This window comes from Perca fluviatilis, chromosome 4, assembly GCF_010015445.1.
Source record: "Perca fluviatilis chromosome 4, GENO_Pfluv_1.0, whole genome shotgun sequence".
In the NCBI taxonomy this organism is placed as follows: domain Eukaryota; kingdom Metazoa; phylum Chordata; class Actinopteri; order Perciformes; family Percidae; genus Perca; species Perca fluviatilis.
In genome coordinates, this window is record NC_053115.1 from 25,722,236 (window position 1) to 25,740,447 (window position 18,212).

The 18,212-nt window shown below is 39.4% G+C and overlaps 2 protein-coding genes across 3 annotated transcripts; one reads left to right on the plus strand and one right to left on the minus strand.

Moving 5' to 3' along the window:
* The first annotated feature begins 555 nt into the window (after positions 1-555).
* Positions 556-6,147, plus strand: slc25a55a (solute carrier family 25 member 55a). 2 transcript variants are annotated; one of them, XM_039797469.1, is made up of 10 exons: positions 556-675; positions 1,414-1,520; positions 2,103-2,228; positions 2,499-2,554; positions 3,848-3,938; positions 4,043-4,161; positions 4,268-4,463; positions 4,568-4,722; positions 4,830-4,905; positions 5,000-6,147. In XM_039797469.1, exons 2-10 carry the CDS (start codon positions 1,501-1,503, stop codon positions 5,157-5,159), a joined length of 999 nt encoding a protein of 332 aa, XP_039653403.1. In that variant the 5' UTR covers positions 556-675; positions 1,414-1,500; the 3' UTR covers positions 5,160-6,147. The 2 variants fall into 2 exon arrangements, with proteins under 2 accessions (XP_039653403.1, XP_039653404.1); XM_039797470.1 differs by lacking the exons at positions 556-675; positions 1,414-1,520 and having other exon boundaries at positions 2,143-2,228; positions 3,010-3,938.
* A 561-nt stretch (positions 6,148-6,708) lies between these two features.
* tspan2a (tetraspanin 2a) lies at positions 6,709-17,871 on the minus strand. Its single transcript, XM_039797471.1, has 9 exons — positions 17,649-17,871; positions 14,040-14,142; positions 9,126-9,223; positions 8,468-8,542; positions 8,273-8,368; positions 8,108-8,179; positions 7,840-7,923; positions 7,606-7,674; positions 6,709-7,526 (listed from the first exon to the last, which is right to left on the minus strand). The coding sequence occupies exons 1-8, from the start codon at positions 17,715-17,717 to the stop codon at positions 7,609-7,611; spliced, it is 663 nt and encodes a 220-aa protein (XP_039653405.1). The 5' UTR covers positions 17,718-17,871; the 3' UTR covers positions 6,709-7,526; positions 7,606-7,608.
* Between the last annotated feature and the right edge of the window lie 341 nt (positions 17,872-18,212).

An 18,212-nucleotide genomic window follows, 5' to 3' on the forward strand; every position in this document is an offset into this window, starting at 1 on the left:
TACTTTAATACAGTAGCGGGTTCAGTAGCTTTCCACCCCCATAGTATAGATTAGGGTGTTGTCATCCCACTGATGTAGCAAGCAAGTTTACCAGAATGTTCTTAATGCCATGATGATTTTAACTCATAATGGGATAATTTTAACCCTAAAATCATTTAAGGAAACGGTGCCCGACTTATGATTATTTTCCAAAAACGTATTTAAATGTTTGTATCCATTTAGGATACTTTTAAGGATGTTTTAAAAGTGTTCACCGAACGCTAATTTCTTTTCCTATGACGGCGAAGTCATGACCGAGATATATATGTCTTTCTCTATCACTCTGGTTAAGTGTGGGATTGGATAGGGTAAGCGATTGTTAGGGAAAGCTAATGAGAAGCAGAGTAGGGCGGGACATGCCTTCACCGTCCTAGGGAAAATCCACCATCTTTATAGCTTTATGATTGGTGGATCAGCGGATTGATGGGTCTACCTTCCGATGAAACAAGAGAAAGGTCAAAAGTAGCCAATCAGCTACGGATATGCACATTACCTAAGCGGTGTGAGTCCGCCCTCTGCTTAAAACTCAATGGAAATTTCCACTCTCTCTTCTCATAGCTATATCAGCCCGGCAGAGCACACGGAAACGTAGATTACGACTCGAAACACTCCTACAGAATAACTACTAGGCTACTGGTAAGCAATTTATTTTTTTATATTTAGTATGCATTTTTAAAGTCATTAAGTTGTTCGTGATAGCCAGCTTTTTCGCTTTTAGAGACTGTAACGTTATTGTTCATAATCGTTGTTTTAACCAACCAGTTAGCTAGCTAGCTAGCCACGTTAGACCGTTAACGAATTTGAAAGCACCCGCTCTAAACCCGTTGAAAGAAAAAAGCTGTAATTGTTTTGCGCTTTATTGCTAACCTTACGTTACATATCAAACTACGTTTCTGCAGTATACTTGACATAATACAGAATATGTATGGAAAGAGTCATATTTGCACTTTAAGGGAATGTCAATGGAAGCTTTTTTCCCCATTGATTTGCATTGGCCGTCTACAACTCAGTTCAAACGAAGCTTATCATAATTCGCGGCACTGCCTGCATGTTAACGTTACTTAGAAATTCAGATGCAATGTTATGTTAGTTAGATCAGTATCAAGATGAATGGAAGCGTTTAATGCCCATGTATGGTGTTCCGGTATTTGACTGTGACACGCCCACGGGGTGTACTCATACTGTCTATGGGTGTACTCTACTACTCGTGTTACGATTACAAGTAGCGGAGCTGCCACGTCACGGTCCCGTGACTCTTAGGTACCTAGTTAAGCCAAAGCCTCTGCTGTGGGTGAGATAAACTCTGTACACAGTCTGAGTTCTCAGGAACCTACTTATTTATCTGAAGTAACTCCTCCCGTTGTCTCTGTCTAGGACTCTATTCATTGATCTGACTGAAGAACACTTTTGATCTACATCACTACATTTTACACCTCTCTGTGAACTTATTTCAAAGTCATCATGTCTCAGCAGCAGATCAGGTAAGTCTCATGCATTTTCTTTTTCTCCATGTGGTATAATTTGATGTATTACATTTCTGTAATGTGCCACAAATGAGTGAATTGACAGAGAATTTCATTCATTTTTTTTTTCTCAAGCAAATGCCAAACATTACCTACTTTCAGCTTCTCATTTTGGCATTTTATGTTGTTGTTAACTGAATACATTTGGGGTATTGATTGTTGGACTAAGCCAGACATTTAAAGACATTACCATGGACCTTAGCAAATTGTAACGGACAACACAAATGAATAATTGAGACAATTGTTTGTTTCTTAATGATTTAAAACATTATTTTCATTATTGAGTAATCTGAAGATTTTTTTGTTTTGAATAATCACCTATGTTTAAAATGAAAAATGTCCAACCGACAGTGTACAACCTAATGATATTGCATTTATGATGCTACTAAATAAAGAAAAGTATCAAATCTTCAAAATTCAGAAACTGACCATTTCATTTTTATCCTAGTCTTAAATGCCTTATTTTATGTTCAACATTTTAGTTTTATAGATGAATTTCCACAAAGTGTTGACATTCTTTTTGTTGTTGTCTCCTTTCAGTCTTCCAGCCAAGCTCATTAATGGAGGTATTGCTGGCATTGTTGGGGTTACTTGTGTCTTCCCCATTGACTTGGCAAAGACCAGGTTGCAGAATCAGAGACAAGGTCAGCAGGTCTACAAGAGCATGTAAGTATTTTTGGTTACTGTTTTACACGACAACACTCTTTGCCTAATCTCTTGGCATTGGAACTACTACGTCCACGTATAATCCAGTACTAGTCTTGGTAATCCCACAATGACACATGCAGGGCGTCGTGATGAATGTACAGGTTTAGAGGAAAATCCTGATTTGATGGACCCTGATGACTATTCATATGTCTCATTCCTCTCTAATGAGGTAGTCCAAATGCCTTTTGAAGGGTGTGTCATTTTTTTTGTGTTTTTTTTGTTCTGTAGGATGGACTGCCTTATCAAGACAGTTCGATCAGAGGGGTACTTTGGCATGTACAGAGGTAAGATTTATGCACATGTGAATATAAAGAACCAGTAGGCTTGAACATGTAGGGGAGGATTAAATGTAGGAGAGAGTAAGATCTTTCTATGCAGACGTTGAAAATTGATTACATTATTACAACAGCTGACAGTTCAGATGCAGTGTATTTTGGATGCATGGGTTGTTTGACTTAAATATAATTATGAATTAGAATAATTGAATACGTTGTGAAAGTGGCCAAAGCTGCTCTCATGCAAAGTGGTTTTTCAGCTTTAAGCTGGTGTTTTTTATTGATAACATTCATGCAGTAAGTAACAGAACACACTGTTTAATCATTAGTTCATTCAATGTCGAAAAAGATAAAGTAAAATCTTGTGGACATAGTTAAATATGAGGAAAAGGAGACATTTTAGTCTGGGTCTCTGCCTGTGTGAGGAATGCTGTTTGTTTGCATCTGTGTTTTTCATATTACAGACTTGGGTCCCCCTGGGATATTGAAGGCTAGCCGATAAGGCGCAGCCACGCTGGAGGCAAATCATATAATGGTTCTTACAATATTGCTCTATTTAAAACTATAGGCACAAGTGTTTGTTTTGCCATCTATTTGTTCTGTATTTTGACTTCTTGTTAATAACTACTTGGCTGTCTCTTCCCTGTCCTTTCAACTCGTACATCCTCATTTTTTCCGACTGTATAAAGTGTGTCCTTGCAGACTTTGGTTGCTCTTGAAAATGAATTTGTGGCGAACTAAAGTTTTTATTTTAGCTAGTCTCACAGATCAGTTTTTAAGTTTTTCTAAAGTCTGCACACACAGTACATGCACAAGGATTCTGTCTGTCCTTTCACTAACATCTATGGATTTCTCTTGTCTGTTGTCATTAACCTACCTACTGAGTTGTAGTCTTTCAATAGAAACACAGATTTCCTTTCTTTAAATGTTCTCTATGTAAAGTGGGCCCTTTTTTTTTTTTTTAATCATAAACTGACTCGCTGTACTTCATAGATGTGGTGTGTGTGCATCTTTCTGTGGATATTCATCACCCTCCTCATTTCTTGTCTTTTTGTCTTGCTTGTTCCTCATTTATCTTTTTCTGAAACTCATTTTCTATGTAATTTCCTTTTGACATAACCCCCTTCACCATTATGACTGAAGTTACTCCAAATTGAGAATTTGTCCTGTCTTTTGGAACGTAGCTATACGCTGGGCTTCTTAAAATGATAATCTTGTAATGGTAGTGGCAGGGAATGTTTTTGTCTGTTCTCAATGAAGACTGGGTTGGGACTTCTGTGCTAACTGTTTGTTTTCCATTAGGTGCTGCTGTAAATTTGACCCTAGTCACCCCTGAGAAGGCAATCAAGCTGGCTGCTAATGACTTCTTCAGACATCACCTCTCCAAGGACGGGTAAGCAAAATCATCAAAACCTCATCTTAAGGAAGTCAAGTATCCCATCATTGTGTTGCTTTTTTATATTTGTGTTGCTTTATATTTCTCCCATCTGTTAACAGAAAGGGCCAGACGGTGTTCAAAGAGATGCTGGCAGGTTGTGGTGCAGGCATGTGCCAGGTTGTTATCACCACCCCCATGGAAATGCTCAAGATACAGCTACAGGACGCAGGCAGACTTGGTGAGAATACAACGTTGACATTGAATATTATCGGTGTGTGCATTTCATTCAAATCGCTGCCATCGTGTATGTGTGTATATTAACATGTTTCGTCTTTTGTCCAAAGCGGCCCAGCAGCAAAAACCCGTCATGATGTCTCCCACCAAGCTTGTGGCCACGAACACCATGCTCAGCCGCTCCTACAACTCTGGAACGGTGGCCTCAGCACCACGAGCTGTGTCTGCCACACAGATAGCAAAGGACCTCCTCCGTACACAGGGCATCCAAGGGCTCTACAGAGGGCTGGGGGCGACACTGATTAGGTAAAACTCTTACCCCCCCCTGAGGAGTAGCCATGTTAACTTGTTTGACCAGTTACTGTGTATCTGGGTTTGGGCCCTAAAACATTTTGTTTTATTTCTTTCAGGGATGTTCCCTTTTCTATTGTCTACTTCCCGTTGTTTGCCAACCTGAACCGCCTTGGCAAACCCAGTCCTGAGGAGTCATCGCCCTTCTATTGGGCTTTCCTCTCTGGCTGTGTGGCAGGTTCTACTGCCGCTGTGGCGGTTAACCCCTGTGATGGTGAGTTTTTAAGAAGCCATTATCAGCTGTGATCTGCCCTGTTTATTAGTCGCAGCACTGTAATGTTTCTGGAATGTAATCGAATATGTTCTTTTTTTTTTCCCCAGTGGTGAAGACTAGACTGCAGTCACTGAACAAAGGGTCCAGTGAGGAAGCTTACAATGGAGTTGTGGATTGTGTAAGGTAAGACAGTTGAGTCATTCATTGTTACATAACTACCTTCTCTTTTTTTTGTGTGCGTGTGTATACATAAACCCATCCCTCTGGTTCTCCACAGTAAAATAATGCAGAAGGAGGGGCCCTCTGCCTTCCTGAAAGGTGCTGGCTGTCGAGCTCTGGTCATTGCTCCTCTGTTCGGCATTGCACAGGTTATGTACTTCGCTGGCATTGGCGAATACATCCTGGACAACTCACCTCTGAACCTCCTTTTGGCATGAGAGCATATCAACTTGCTGGCAGGCTATGCATAGGACCATCTGAGCGTAAATGGTGGAACAACTGGCAGCTACATACCATCAGTTTACAGCAAAAGAAAATCGCACAAGTCTTGTCTGAATAAGTCAAAGGCTTATGAAGACTTCTGTGTGGTCTGACAGCTGTGTTGCACTCTAACACTTTTGTGACTTATTCAGTAGGCTATAGCCAATGTTTGCACTTAAAGCGTTTAGCCTTACTGGGCTGGGGGACTCAGAGTTGCAGTGTTATTCTTTTTGTCCTTGACGGTCCTCTTCTGTTTCCCTCTGTGAGGGAGGGGAGCTCACTCCATCAAAGAACCAGACCTATTTTTATGTTTTCTTCCTTGCTATCACTTTCCATATTTTTTTTGTTTTTTATGCATATGCTAGTTTTATTTTGAATTGCTGAATGCAGCAGCTTTGCAGTACTTTGTATGTTTTGTCTTTTTCCATTTTCTGTCTCATGTTACAATTCCTTCCAAGTTAGAACAAAGGTTTAAAATGGGGGACACATGGGGCCCAATATAACAATTCATTGCAAAGGGATCATTTTACATTATCAGTTTGAATAACCTTGAATACCACTGATCATGAACCATCCTACTGACATGGGACCATATGGTCTGCCAAACCATAACCGTGTCCTGTTATATATTTAATGTTAGTCCTATAGTTGTTAGTAGTCTGTGAACTGCAGTGTTTGTATCTTAATACCTGCAAAAAAAACTTGAGATGCATTCATGCACACTATGTATGTTTGTCCACATAACGTTACATATGCATACCAGAACCTCAAAAGACTTTCTTTGGTTTATGCCTTGACAGAGCAGACTGACATTTCTCTCTGAGCAAACACTCTTAGCCAAAAAAAGCATTATTACTGTGACTGAGCGAGAGAAAGATGACTGTTACCATATGTTGTGTTTGTAAAGGGTTTTTGTACATACCATTAAACTTTGCAATGCACTCATTCTGTGTTCATGGATTGAGTTGACTGATTGGCTTAACAAGGGCCATGCAAATGTAGGGTAACCATTATCTGTTATATTAAGGGAATAGGCAAAATAACTACTTGAGCTTTGGTTGGCCCAGTGGAGACACTGAAAGCAGTGCGTCGCAAAGCTAAAGTCTCCCCCGTTTTCACAACTGTCGCGTGTTTATATATTGTAAATTTGAAGATTTATGCAAAAAAAATAAAATTACCGTTTAACAAATGTACGCAGGCCTCTTGCAGAGGTGATTTTATTTTATTTTTTTTATTTTTTTTTGTCAAGCCAATGTGATATTGTTTTAAGGGTCCTAGGCCCCTTCTGACAGTATGGTCTGTTACTGTGCATTTACCACTAGCATTACTGGTTTAGCGTTGTACTGCTATTCTGAACGGCTGCCATTTCCTGTCACAGCGCTCTGGTGAGTTTCGGGAAACTCACTGACCACAAAATTTACACTTGAGACACAACTGCTCTGCTTCTACCACAGCCACCTTTAGAAGAAGCAGACACTTCAAAGGCGGGAAATAATCAAACCTCAATAAAAGCACCCAATATTTTTATTACGGTTAACAGTATGGCAAAAACTATATTATTCCTATAATTCACATCTTATTGGCACACCAACAAAATTTACATCCAAAAGAATTCACACAAAATGCAAACTATCTCACGGTTACAGTTAACACATGCTCCAGAAGAGCTCAAGATGTCGTGTTCTTGACCTTGTACATGAATTTGGAGATTTACAGAGTGGCAGTTTATCATCAGACCTTCCCTAACCCTTTGGTGTGACATCATCATTACACTTTCTCTATTGTGCTTTAAAGTAGAAATACTTGGCAGGGAGCTATGTACATATCCAAATCACAAGATAAACAGGTCATAGGTAAATAGTGCGATAGCTAGAGGCTTATTTGTGTGACTAAATAGGCACATAATGGAAATGTAAAGGTAGGCTATTCCTCAAAATATTTAAGCACACAAAGTAGTATTGGTTACATAAAACGGGTAAAAAGGGCACGATAATGTTAAGATTAGATGCATAAAATAGCTGTCCATATTTACAGCAGCCATAACATTCCTGTGTCAAAGAAGGCTTCATGCACTGTGTTGTAGCTACAGTGCAGCACTGTGTAACCAAAATATGTTAAAACTGAGGAATGTCACAGAGTTGTGCCAAAATGCAGAGCATGTGTTATGGAAAAGAACAGAGAAATACATTTTCAGTGCTGGTGGAGTTGAGGAGAAGGTGTGAAGATAACGATCCAGCGTATTGTGTGGAATTTGACCCGCAGACAACTGGGATGTATTGTACTCTCTCTTTGTGATATTCAGTGAACTCCCCCACCAGATCACTCTATGAGATATGACATTGAATGAAGGGATCAGAGAGTGTGTAGTGTGTGTGTGTGTGTGTGTGTGTGTGGTCAACTCACCATCTATATAACCTCCCTGTTGTTCCTGATGGCACAACACAGAACCATACTGAAGATCATTCCTATGATCTGAGAGCAGACACATTTATGTTGTTAAAACATGTTGAAACATGTATGGAGCTTCATGTAAAATAGCCCAACCCAGTATAACCTGCGAATTATTGAAATGGCTGTGAATTGGAATTACGATTTGGGGTTAATGAAGTTTAAATTCAAGGTTTTGTTAATCCTCACCATTACTCCTGCGATCCCAATCCCAATGTATCCAATAATATGCAGCTTTTCATTGAAGAAGTTTGTTATTGCAGTGAGACAGTCCTAAAAACAGCAATGAAGCATTGTTATTACATTACATTACATATTGTAATTACAGGTGCTGCACATGATCCCTACTGATCCAGTGCCATACTTATACTAAATTGCAGCAAATCCTGTAATCTTAAATCAGTGCTATACTGCCACCACGTGGTTATAAAGCGTTATAGCAGGCATGAGGGTTTACCTGGGTGTTCGCGTCGGCCGCATCACAAAGTGTGTTAGACGTGTCTGATGCGGAACCTCCACAACAGTTCAGCTGTGAATGTGAAAAGTAAAAAAAAGAATACAACTGTGATGCTGGTGGCGTTAACTGTGACAACCATTATGAAAGAGGACAAGTTTTACTCACAGTTTTGTGGTAAATTAATGCGATTGCGGTGCCATTCGGATTGGAGATGTCAGCGCTGTAGGAGCTGCTGTAAAACTTTTGGACTTCCTCAACAATCTGTGCATTGAGAAAAAATGACAAAAAAAAAAAATCAGTTATGGGATTTTTGTTTTTGTTACATCATGATTTAAAACTTGAATTGCTCAAATGTTGTACCTGTTCCTTGTTCATGAATCCGAACACACCAGCGGCAACCTCTGCTCCAAAGATTATCAGAAGGCAAGCGAAGAACTGCAGAAGAGAAGAGAGGCTGATTACTGCATTCTATTGAGGGCTTTCTTTCATACAAGCAGAGTTGGTAGCACTTCATTTTATGGGTCAATCATTTCCTAATATTTTCCCAGGAAGTTTCCTGGAAACTGGTACTACTTTACATATAGGAAGAAAAAAAAAGAAATTTCCTTGAAAGAAAAAAAGCTCCATTCAACCCAAAGTAAATATTCATCCATTATTAATAAATGATTATAAACTTTAATCTCAATATTTGTATTATAAAAATTGTGCAAGAATTTTGTGCTTGTATTAGCTTTTAACTTTTTTTAATTGCTAAAAGAATCTCAGTTACCCTCCAAATGAATTGGAATGAATTGATACTAATTAGTTCACCAATCAAACTCTATTTCCCCTATAAGTAGTACTAAATTGCACATAGATCTTTCCAGGTAACTTAGAAATTAAAGACCTATAAAAAATAAAGCGTCACCATCAAAAAATCCAGAGGGATTGTTTAACATTCAGTATATCTTTATGGCTTTAACACTGCAGTGCATGAATGATAACACGAGAGGCGGCACTTTTGAGCTCTTGAACTCACCGATGCAAGAAGACACTGAGACTCACGTACAGCCCCAAAACAACCAAAAAACCCGACGATCATCATCAGCCCTCCTGCACCGAGAAGGATGTACACAGCTGAGGAGAGAAAAAGCAGATAGATTGGTACTCTAACATGTTTTTCTCTGTAGAAATAAATCAGGAAAGGAACAATCCACCAATCCTATAATGTTCACGATAGAGCAATTTATAGCCTAAATAGACTCGAGGACTAGAATCTAATCAGTGTGATCTGTTACAAGACTGCAGTTCACAGCTTCAACTCAGGATGGCGGCATGATCCATGCCTTTAATGTCTTTGTTGAAGCAGAATTTATAAAAGGATTGGTGTTGTGTTTGTGGACCATCAGAAAAGTGTAGGTGGAAGCTCTTCGAGTAGCCTAAAAGCTCTGCATAGCCGCCTACAATTCAGCATGATTATCCGCCCACTCCTTCAGTCCGACCACTTGTGAATTTTAAAAATGATAAAAAGTAGGAAACGCAAAAAAATTATTCTCTGACACAAAACGGTACATTTTAGTTTTTGGCTCTCTGCTAAAAATAGTACTTCTTTGTCATTTTGTCGTCCTCCTCGTGGTGTATCATTAGATGAGTGCATTTAATCTGTCAGATTAGAGTTGGTGTTTAAACTGTGTCCAGGTGTCGTGGTGTGGTATGTGAAGTTATAAAGCTCCAGAGAGATATTGGTGTCAAGATGGTTCAGCGCTTGTTGAGACAGTCCAAAAACTAAATTCTCTGAAAATAAATACCATCTGTCCATCCCTCTCAGTGTGCTGAACAAAACAAGATGCTGGACTCTGTCCTGCTCTAGGCAAGATGCAAATAGCTGAATATCCTACTCATCTACCTCTCCGGGGCGCAGGCAGACTCTGTGCAGTATCACGATTTGAATTTGAATGAAATCTGATGGAGCTATAGAGTCTATTGAGAACCAAGACTTTGGGTTTAATCTTTTGTTACACTGGTGTTATTTCCAATTACTCAGACTTGCATTCATGGTGCCGCAGGGCAAAGCAGTACAACAGATGCCGTGTGCTTGGTAAAAAGGCGAATCTAATTTTCGGGCGTTTGATTGCTGCAGAATTAGACTACATCCCCCAACCACCCCAGCTCCCTATGAGCCTGGATGTCGTCACCTCCCCAGTCTGCTCCCCTGCTCCCAGCCCTCACTACTGAGCCCTTCACACTGTAACTATACACCGGAACCGTCCCAGAGGTCCACGCTAAGGGTCTAAAGGGTGACACAGACAGCAACCGCTGCAGCAATTTAATTAATCCACATGGGGGTGGGTTTGCAAGCTGTTGTTTTCCTGCTGTTGAACAAAAATGGGAGGTAATGATGAGGTGAATAGCTGAAGGGGGCTGGAAACAAGGGATACACTGCTTCAAAGCGGAGGGTTAGCAATGGAAAATATAATGAGCCAAGACAGCTTCTACTGTATATACAAAGTCTCAGAAGTGATCATGGCGGACTTGGCCGGTGATGTGTTTAGCACTTCCTCTTAGCAAAACTGTTGATATCTAACAGGACACTTTGTCCTTGTTAATGCTGGCAGCTGGTGGCGATAAATATGTTATTTCTGTCCGTATCTTCTGTCTGTATCTGAATGCACATAATGGCTGTTTAAATGCTGGCGCACAGAGCAACTAAGGTGACCGAATGGAAAGTGATTCACCCATAGGGAATGCTTCCACTTTAACTTGTTATGGTATCGCTCTGTTCCGTCTCTTTGCTGGAGGTGAATGTAGGCAGCAGCGCTCCACCATTCTGCTCATGATGATATTTATTTCGTTGCTAAGGCTCCTTCTGTAAGACCATCGATCCTCTGCACGGTCTTTCAGATATATACACATCTCTGTTTAAAGGTTTGGAATCGTCTGCCACAAAAGCTCGACTGGGTACAGTCAGGTGGCGGAGAGGACTACTCTATATTAGTCTTACATGCTTTTAGGCTGTAGAAAGTCCTCTTCACGAAAAGATTTGTATAAAGGGTTTGTTTCAGGGCTGCACGATATGAGGAAAATATGCGATCATGTTGTTGAATGTCGCGATAACGATATTAATTGCAATAAATAAACAGATATTAAAGTGTGTACTCAGTTCTGCATTTCTGTTGCTTTCAATATTCTTCTAGAATACAACAAATTGCTTGTTGAACTTCAAACAAATGAAAGGAAATCATTTCCAACATTCTTTTATTGAACAAATTGAACGTTGAATTGAAAATCAAAACGAATGACAGCTACATTTTAAAGTGCAGCTTTCTACTGATATTTTCTTTCAACTTCTTTCGCCATATGTCGCAGTCTTTCGCGATGTGTTTATTGCGCCAGCTAATATCGCTGTAACGATAAAAAAAACATTTTTTTTGTGCAGCCCTAGTGTGTTTTGTACATGGAGAACATAAACATGTACAATGGTTTAACAAGACTGACTATTAATATGGCAGAAAGAGACACCTCTGAGCAACAGTTAAATTATAAATAGGAATAGGAGATATCAGCAGCCATTGGTCGAAGAAATTGTAAGCTTAGCATCAAAATGTGTGCAGATTTAAATAGGAACAGGTTCCCGTGTCAGTGTTAAGGCACAGTAATGCAGTATACAACAAGCTGGAATTACCAGGTGTGTCTCTTTAGCAAAGCTACTCTTCTTACAACTTTACAATAGAAATAGAAGGTCAGTCGAGGGTAAGCACTGTTGTAATGGGATCAGAGAATATCAGCTGAACATCACGCTTTTCTGGACCGGAAAACAAATTCCAAATCGAAAAAAAATGGTTCCAACAGTGTTCTCCCCTGTAATGCAACACTGTGGGGGCATCAACTAAATAGAAGTTTTAATTATTTTTGTGGGCCAAAACTATTTCAAATGTAAATCATACATTTGGTGTCTGAATTATACTGTTTTTTGTTTTGTTTTTTTTACTGTTGAAGGAAAGAAGAAAAACATCAATATAACATACTGTAATATAAGGTGATTCTAAACTTTTGAACGTTAGTGTAGATGCATTGACAACTTTGCATTAAGTAATCTGCTGCAGTCGGTTGTAGCAACACAACAAAGTAAAATATTCCATTACCGTTAAAACGTATGTACTCACACTAAAGTGCCTGTTGCAGATTGTCCCCTTTCAGTGTTTTATTATACATTATATCATACTGGATTATTATTACTAATGCGTTAATGAGTAAGCTAAATTTTAATGTTGCAGCTGGTCAACATGGACATTTTATACCTTACTATAAATGTATAAAAAGATGCAGCATATGTTGTAAGATGATCATATCTTTTGTATGTAAAATCCTAACAGTATCAACAATTTGCCGCTGGAATGTGTTGTAAATTACAAGTAAGAAGTACAGTAAGGTGCTTGAGTAAATGTACACATTGAAAAAACAAGTTGGGCGAACTCTGCGATATTTGCATGTCAAATGAAACCAAAGATTACCTACAGTAGTTTGCATAAACAGATGAAAAACTGTGAGAACAAAAGCAGGTTTTAGCTCAGTAATATAATAAACAATAATATCTTGTATGACGGTTTGTATTGTGTGTTTTATTTAGGCTATATTATTTGCCTTTGATCCCTCTGTGCCTTTCCCCCCTCACATTTCCACAAGCTACTGTATGAAACATTGTTTTATTTCTTACAAACATACACTGCATGGTACAGCGTTGTGACTGCCGCTAAAGGAGTCTTCAGGATAGACTCCTTGTCACCTGTCACCTGCCCCACCCAACCTGCTCCCTGTGTCCTGAGGGGGGCAGCCATGAAGTCCCATGAAGGCACAGGAGAATGTGAAAACACATAGTCGATGAAGTAGAAGTCACCATCGGCTTCTAGTCATCAAAAAAAAAAGAAAAAAAAAAAAAAAAAAAAAAAAAAAAAAAAAAAAAAAAAAAAAAAAAAAAAAAAAAAAAAAAAAAAAAAAAAAAAAAAAAAAAAAAAAAAAAAAAAAAAATTCTCGCAAAGATAAATATCAATAACAATCAACGAAAAAACCCGAGTGCTACAATCTCATATTAGATAGATATTTCTATCTAATATTATTATTATTTATATTTCAGCACAGAGACAGAGCTGTTCATTAATCAGTTAGACTCTGGTCCATTTGTCGCTGTTTAAGCATCTCTGATCGATTCATTTCTATTATTCCGGTGAAAGGGAAATCTAATCAGTGTTTGTAAACATGAGCAATTCTCTCCATAACCCATAAACTGGAGCACTACCACTAATGGTGCATGTCAATAACGGTTTGACGTGTCCTCTTTCACTTCCCCTCGGCACCATATGTCAAGCGTCAGAGCGAGATGGCACATCCGAGGATTGAAAAAAAACATGCCTAATAATAATTAAAACCACTCAGGAAAGAGTTATCATCGTGCAGAGGAAGTGATGAAACATCACAATGCATTGAGGGTAAAATATGCTTGCTAAGTGTTCATTACTGCTCAGTAATGGGTTACCTGCACCCCCTGAAAGGCCCTTCAGTTAAACCCCCCTCCCCCCCATTTGTTAAATGATTATTACAGCGCATGTGTCTTAAATTTCCAGGAAAATTATATCTTTAAGCGTCTTTCACAGTCAATCAAGATGTCAAACTCTACTTTCTGGCTCTGAGAGGAAATTTCAATTCTTCAATGGAAATATTCAAATTTGAGCTGCTTCATGGCTGATAAAACCCAATTGACTTTTCCTTCCTTAATATTATTACTTGTATAAAAAATATCTGCAGCCCATATCCGCATCATTGCATTGTTGAGTGGTGGATATACACAGAACTGGGACCACTAAGTTATTAAAAATATCTTTACTGAATCAAGATAATCCAACAGTTTATCACAATAAGATAAATATTGATTGGCATGAGGTGTGATTGTAGGACGTACCTATGAAGAAGGTGTCGGGGGCGCTATCACCCGTCAGGAGCTCCACTGTTTCTGGGTCAAACCTGAGCCAAAGTCCCACAGCCAGCACCAACAGGCCCGACAGCTGAGGAACGATACAATATATAATTAATATTCATGTCATAATTTCACACTTTTACAGGATATTAATGCATAATGTTTGCACCTTCTTGAAATAAGGTTCCCAATTGCCCCCTCAATTTTCAGGATTTAGGTGATGTCTTTGGTGATAAGTTCTCAGTGTTGTCCAGAAATCACTTCACAGTTAAACACTGAGGCCCATCATGTTTTTTTCTTTGGCTCTTCGGTTGATTAATATTCTGCAGGTGGCACCCTCGACTTTGTCTCTTTAGCAGAGTGGCTACTGATGCTCACTTTCTTCTTCCGTTTATTCCAAACAAACTGCTGCCAGAGATGTTAATGCACCTCTTTAGCGACTAAAAGTTTTTTAGACCTGTTTAGACTCAACAGTTCATAGGCTGCAGGTGTAGCCAATAGAGCAATTTGTTTCTGTGACATTTTTGCAATAATGTTGTTTTTACTGATCATTATGTTGAAATACAGCCTAGGTATAAAGACAAGATATCAGGTGTGATGTGCCTGATAAGTTTGCACAACATTGAGAGGACATCATTGCTCCCTTCACCAGAAATAAATCAATCGATTGAAACCAGGTGTCACCCTGAGAAAGTTAATCCTTCTGACCTTCTACACACACCCAAATAGCATTATTTGGTTTAAACTGACAATGTTATATTTCCACATGGAAGGTTTTAATACTAAATGTGTATCGGTGTATTGGTATATATTGCTGTCACAAGTTTTATGTCTAACATTTAATTATTTGTTCTAATAATTAACAGGTTGAAAACTAAATTGCAACTCATATTTCTCCAACTGATCTTAAAGGTGAACAAATCCTCTCAACCTTAAAACTTTTAGTGAACTCTATAAAAAAAAAAAAATCAAATTCTGGGAGGAAAACATCAAATGAAGAAACAGATGCAAGAGTACAAATGATTGGAAAAGGAAGACAGCAGCTCATGCTGTCATACGGACCATCAAAAATTCAAATCTTAACGGCACCATCACAGTATCAATGGTCCATCTCCCATGGTGCATTTCAGCCACAGGCTGTGCCAGCCTCACAGTGCCTGGGTGATGTAACTCACACTGGCATTGGCTGCTTGTTTGGCTCGGCACCCCAAAATGACAGCGTACTGTATGCCCCTTTTGGCTCCGACCACAACAGCTCTGCTCTCAGTCCCCAAACTCCTAAACAAAGAGGTCGCTGTCTGTTCGGGTGACACAAGTGATTGTCTTACAGAGCACAGATGAGTCAATGCAGCCGTTTAGATCCATATATACTGTATCAATTAGCAGTTAACATGAGCATCCATCCATGACAACTGCAAGAGTCTGTAACAGCATCTAATTAGTCGATTGATCGATACAAATAATCTGCAACCTCTGTGATAATCAGTTAATTGAGTCATTTTTTTAAAACAAAAATGCCAAAACATTCCCTCCTTCCAGCTTGTCAAATGCGAAGATGTGCTAAATGCAAAGTGGACTGCATTTATGAAGTGCTTTTCTAGTCTACCGACCACTCAAAGTGCTTTACAACACATGCCAACATTCGCCCATTCACACACACACATTCACACACTGATGGCAGAAGCTGCCAAGCAAGGTGCCAACCTGCTCACCAGGAGCGGTTAGGGGCTCAGTGTCTTGCCCAAGGACACATCAACACGCTCTCTGGAGGAGCCGGGGATCGAACCAGATACCCAGTAATATTTAATTGCTTGGTTTTTTTTTTTAGCCTTTTGCCATTTTTGCTCCAACCCTTGGAGTTTTCTCCCTCAGTCTGTCAGGTCTGCTGAATCTCTGGACTGTTTTAAGCAAGGGGGTAAGCCAGCCTCCGCAAAGCGTAGCTCCTATGGCGCCATTTTGATGCTAATAAGCCATCACCCGCCGTTAGCATTCCATTGACTGCCATTCATTTTGGCGTCACTTTGACAGCGAATAACTTTACATCTGAAGCGTTTAAAGACTTTATTTGTCCATTGTTTATTTCTAAACAAACACGACAATGTATAAAAGGCTCCATTACCTTGTACCTCACGTTTTGGCCCCGTAGCAGACGTTTTTATAAAAATAGGCTAACGGTTGTGTCATAACCACGCGACTTACTGTCGCACAGTAGAGAAATTACCGTACAGTACAGGAGAAGCTCGCAGGCAGTTTCGACTCACATTAGCTGTTTTAACCTACGCTCTCCATCTCTGCAAGATTGGGAATGATTGAGATTTCTCTTGGCACAGCTACCAGAAGACTTACAACTTTCAGACAGGTTGCTCACGTCACATTTGCGTAGTCAAGCTCAGTTGGAGGCTGCGCAGCAATGCTCAGCCATCACCGGAAAAGTGCTTCTAATATCCTTCACTGGTCTCCGTTGCAAGTCTACGGCGTTGCTTTGTCCATTAGTTTTACTGTCTATGGTTTTAAGCCTCTTTTAAAAACCCACCTTTATACACTAGCCTTCGTGTAAAGGGCTTACACCCCCTTTATTTTAAATTCATGTTGTATTTTGTAATTCATTATTTATTTCTTCATATGTATTGCGCAAGTGCGTGTGTGTGTGTGTGTGTGTGTGTGTGTGTGTGTGTGTGTGTGTGTAGTAACTGTGTGTTTTTAAAAGTGCTATATAACTAAAGTATTACTTACTTACTTACTTACAAGCTAAACTGTTGCTGGATTAATACAAGGGAGTCATTTTAACAAAGTACATGTATGCAGATCCTGCAATCTGAAGTGGGAGCATCAACAAATGAATTTGGAACTGATGTTTTCTCTAGTGGTTTTCAACCTGGAAGTCATATAGAACCATACATATAACAGACCCAAACAAAACCCTCCATGATGTTCCCAAAACAGATTAACTATGTCTGTTAAAAACTCCCAGACCTGCTGCAAAAAAAGTCACAGTACAATGCCAAATCATGAGAGAAGATCTGAACAGTGGGTGTGTTGGAAAAGTGGCATCAGAGCTGCAGCATGACCACAGTACATTACATACATAAATCATATGAGTGTTATTAAAAGGGTTAGTGGCTACTGACTCTCATTTGATTTATTAATTAATTATTCGATAGAGGGCACTTTAAGAGCTGTAATGAGGTAGTTTTAATGGATTTAATCGGAAAGAAGTCGATTAATAACATATATTGATTGGTTTGAGGATTTAGGAAACAGTACAGAGTCAGAAAGGAGTTTACACCGAGCAGGTGGATAGAAGCGATCTGCACGGTCAACTCCCCCAGTTCTCCAGTGTGAAACGAAGGCAGGTTAATTCAAATATAAATAAACAGACTGTTAGCCTGCAGCGTGTTTAACATGTAAACACTACAATGAAACTAACAGGTTGTCCACATGAAAACCGAGCTAGATAACCGTTTAACATAAATAATTGCACATCAGTTCATCTAATGAGAAAAAAAATAAATAAATTGAGGATCAGGCTTTTTAAACGGTGATTTTAATATAGCAACGTCGTTTCCATACGAGCCGTTGGTGAAGCGGACTTACCCAAAAGATGAAGTTGAACACGAAAAGCAGATATTTCACACATTTCATCCCTCCCTGCACTTTGCTCATGATGTCACCTGATTTGTCGATATTTCCGATCTCTGAACGCTGTTATTCTGCAAATATTCGCGTCTCCCAGTTGGACATCAACCATGTAATGATGATGAGCTGGACGGCTACACATCCAAGCACGAGGACATGCGCACAAAGCTGCACAGGCTGATCGCTCGCACGCTGGCTTGCGCCGCCCATCCGCGGCTCTGTGTGTAGCCTAGTGGTACCCAAGGTGGGGTTCAGGGACCATCGGGGACCCCTGAGACTCCAACAACATAAAGAACAGGTTCATTTCAGTGTGTAATATCACTGATTTGAGTTTAGTTTATAATAAGGCCATGGTTTGTCAAATGGTATGCCAAAGATAAAATCCACCAAGAAATTCCTTGTTAAATCTGATTTTGTCCAATAAATGTGTGTGTGGATGGGAGTAAATACCAAATTATACAACAATCTATGTGGGTGGGAGATGTGAAGCTGGTGCAGTCTCTATTTTTGAGTCCCCACAGG

Coding starts and splice junctions, on each gene's coding strand:
- slc25a55a (XM_039797469.1), top strand. CDS start 1,501: ATGTCTCAGCAGCAGATCAG. Junction 2,555..3,847: donor GTACTTTGGCATGTACAGAG/GTAAGATTTATG, acceptor GTTTTCCATTAG/GTGCTGCTGTAAATTTGACC. Junction 4,906..4,999: donor GGAGTTGTGGATTGTGTAAG/GTAAGACAGTTG, acceptor GGTTCTCCACAG/TAAAATAATGCAGAAGGAGG.
- tspan2a (XM_039797471.1), bottom strand. CDS start 17,717: ATGAGCAAAGTGCAGGGAGGGATGAAATGTGTGAAATATCTGCTTTTC. Junction 9,224..14,039: donor CCCCGACACCTTCTTCATAG/GTACGTCCTACA, acceptor TTCTCTCCTCAG/CTGTGTACATCCTTCTCGGT. Junction 7,924..8,107: donor CGGCCGACGCGAACACCCAG/GTAAACCCTCAT, acceptor TGCTGTTTTTAG/GACTGTCTCACTGCAATAAC.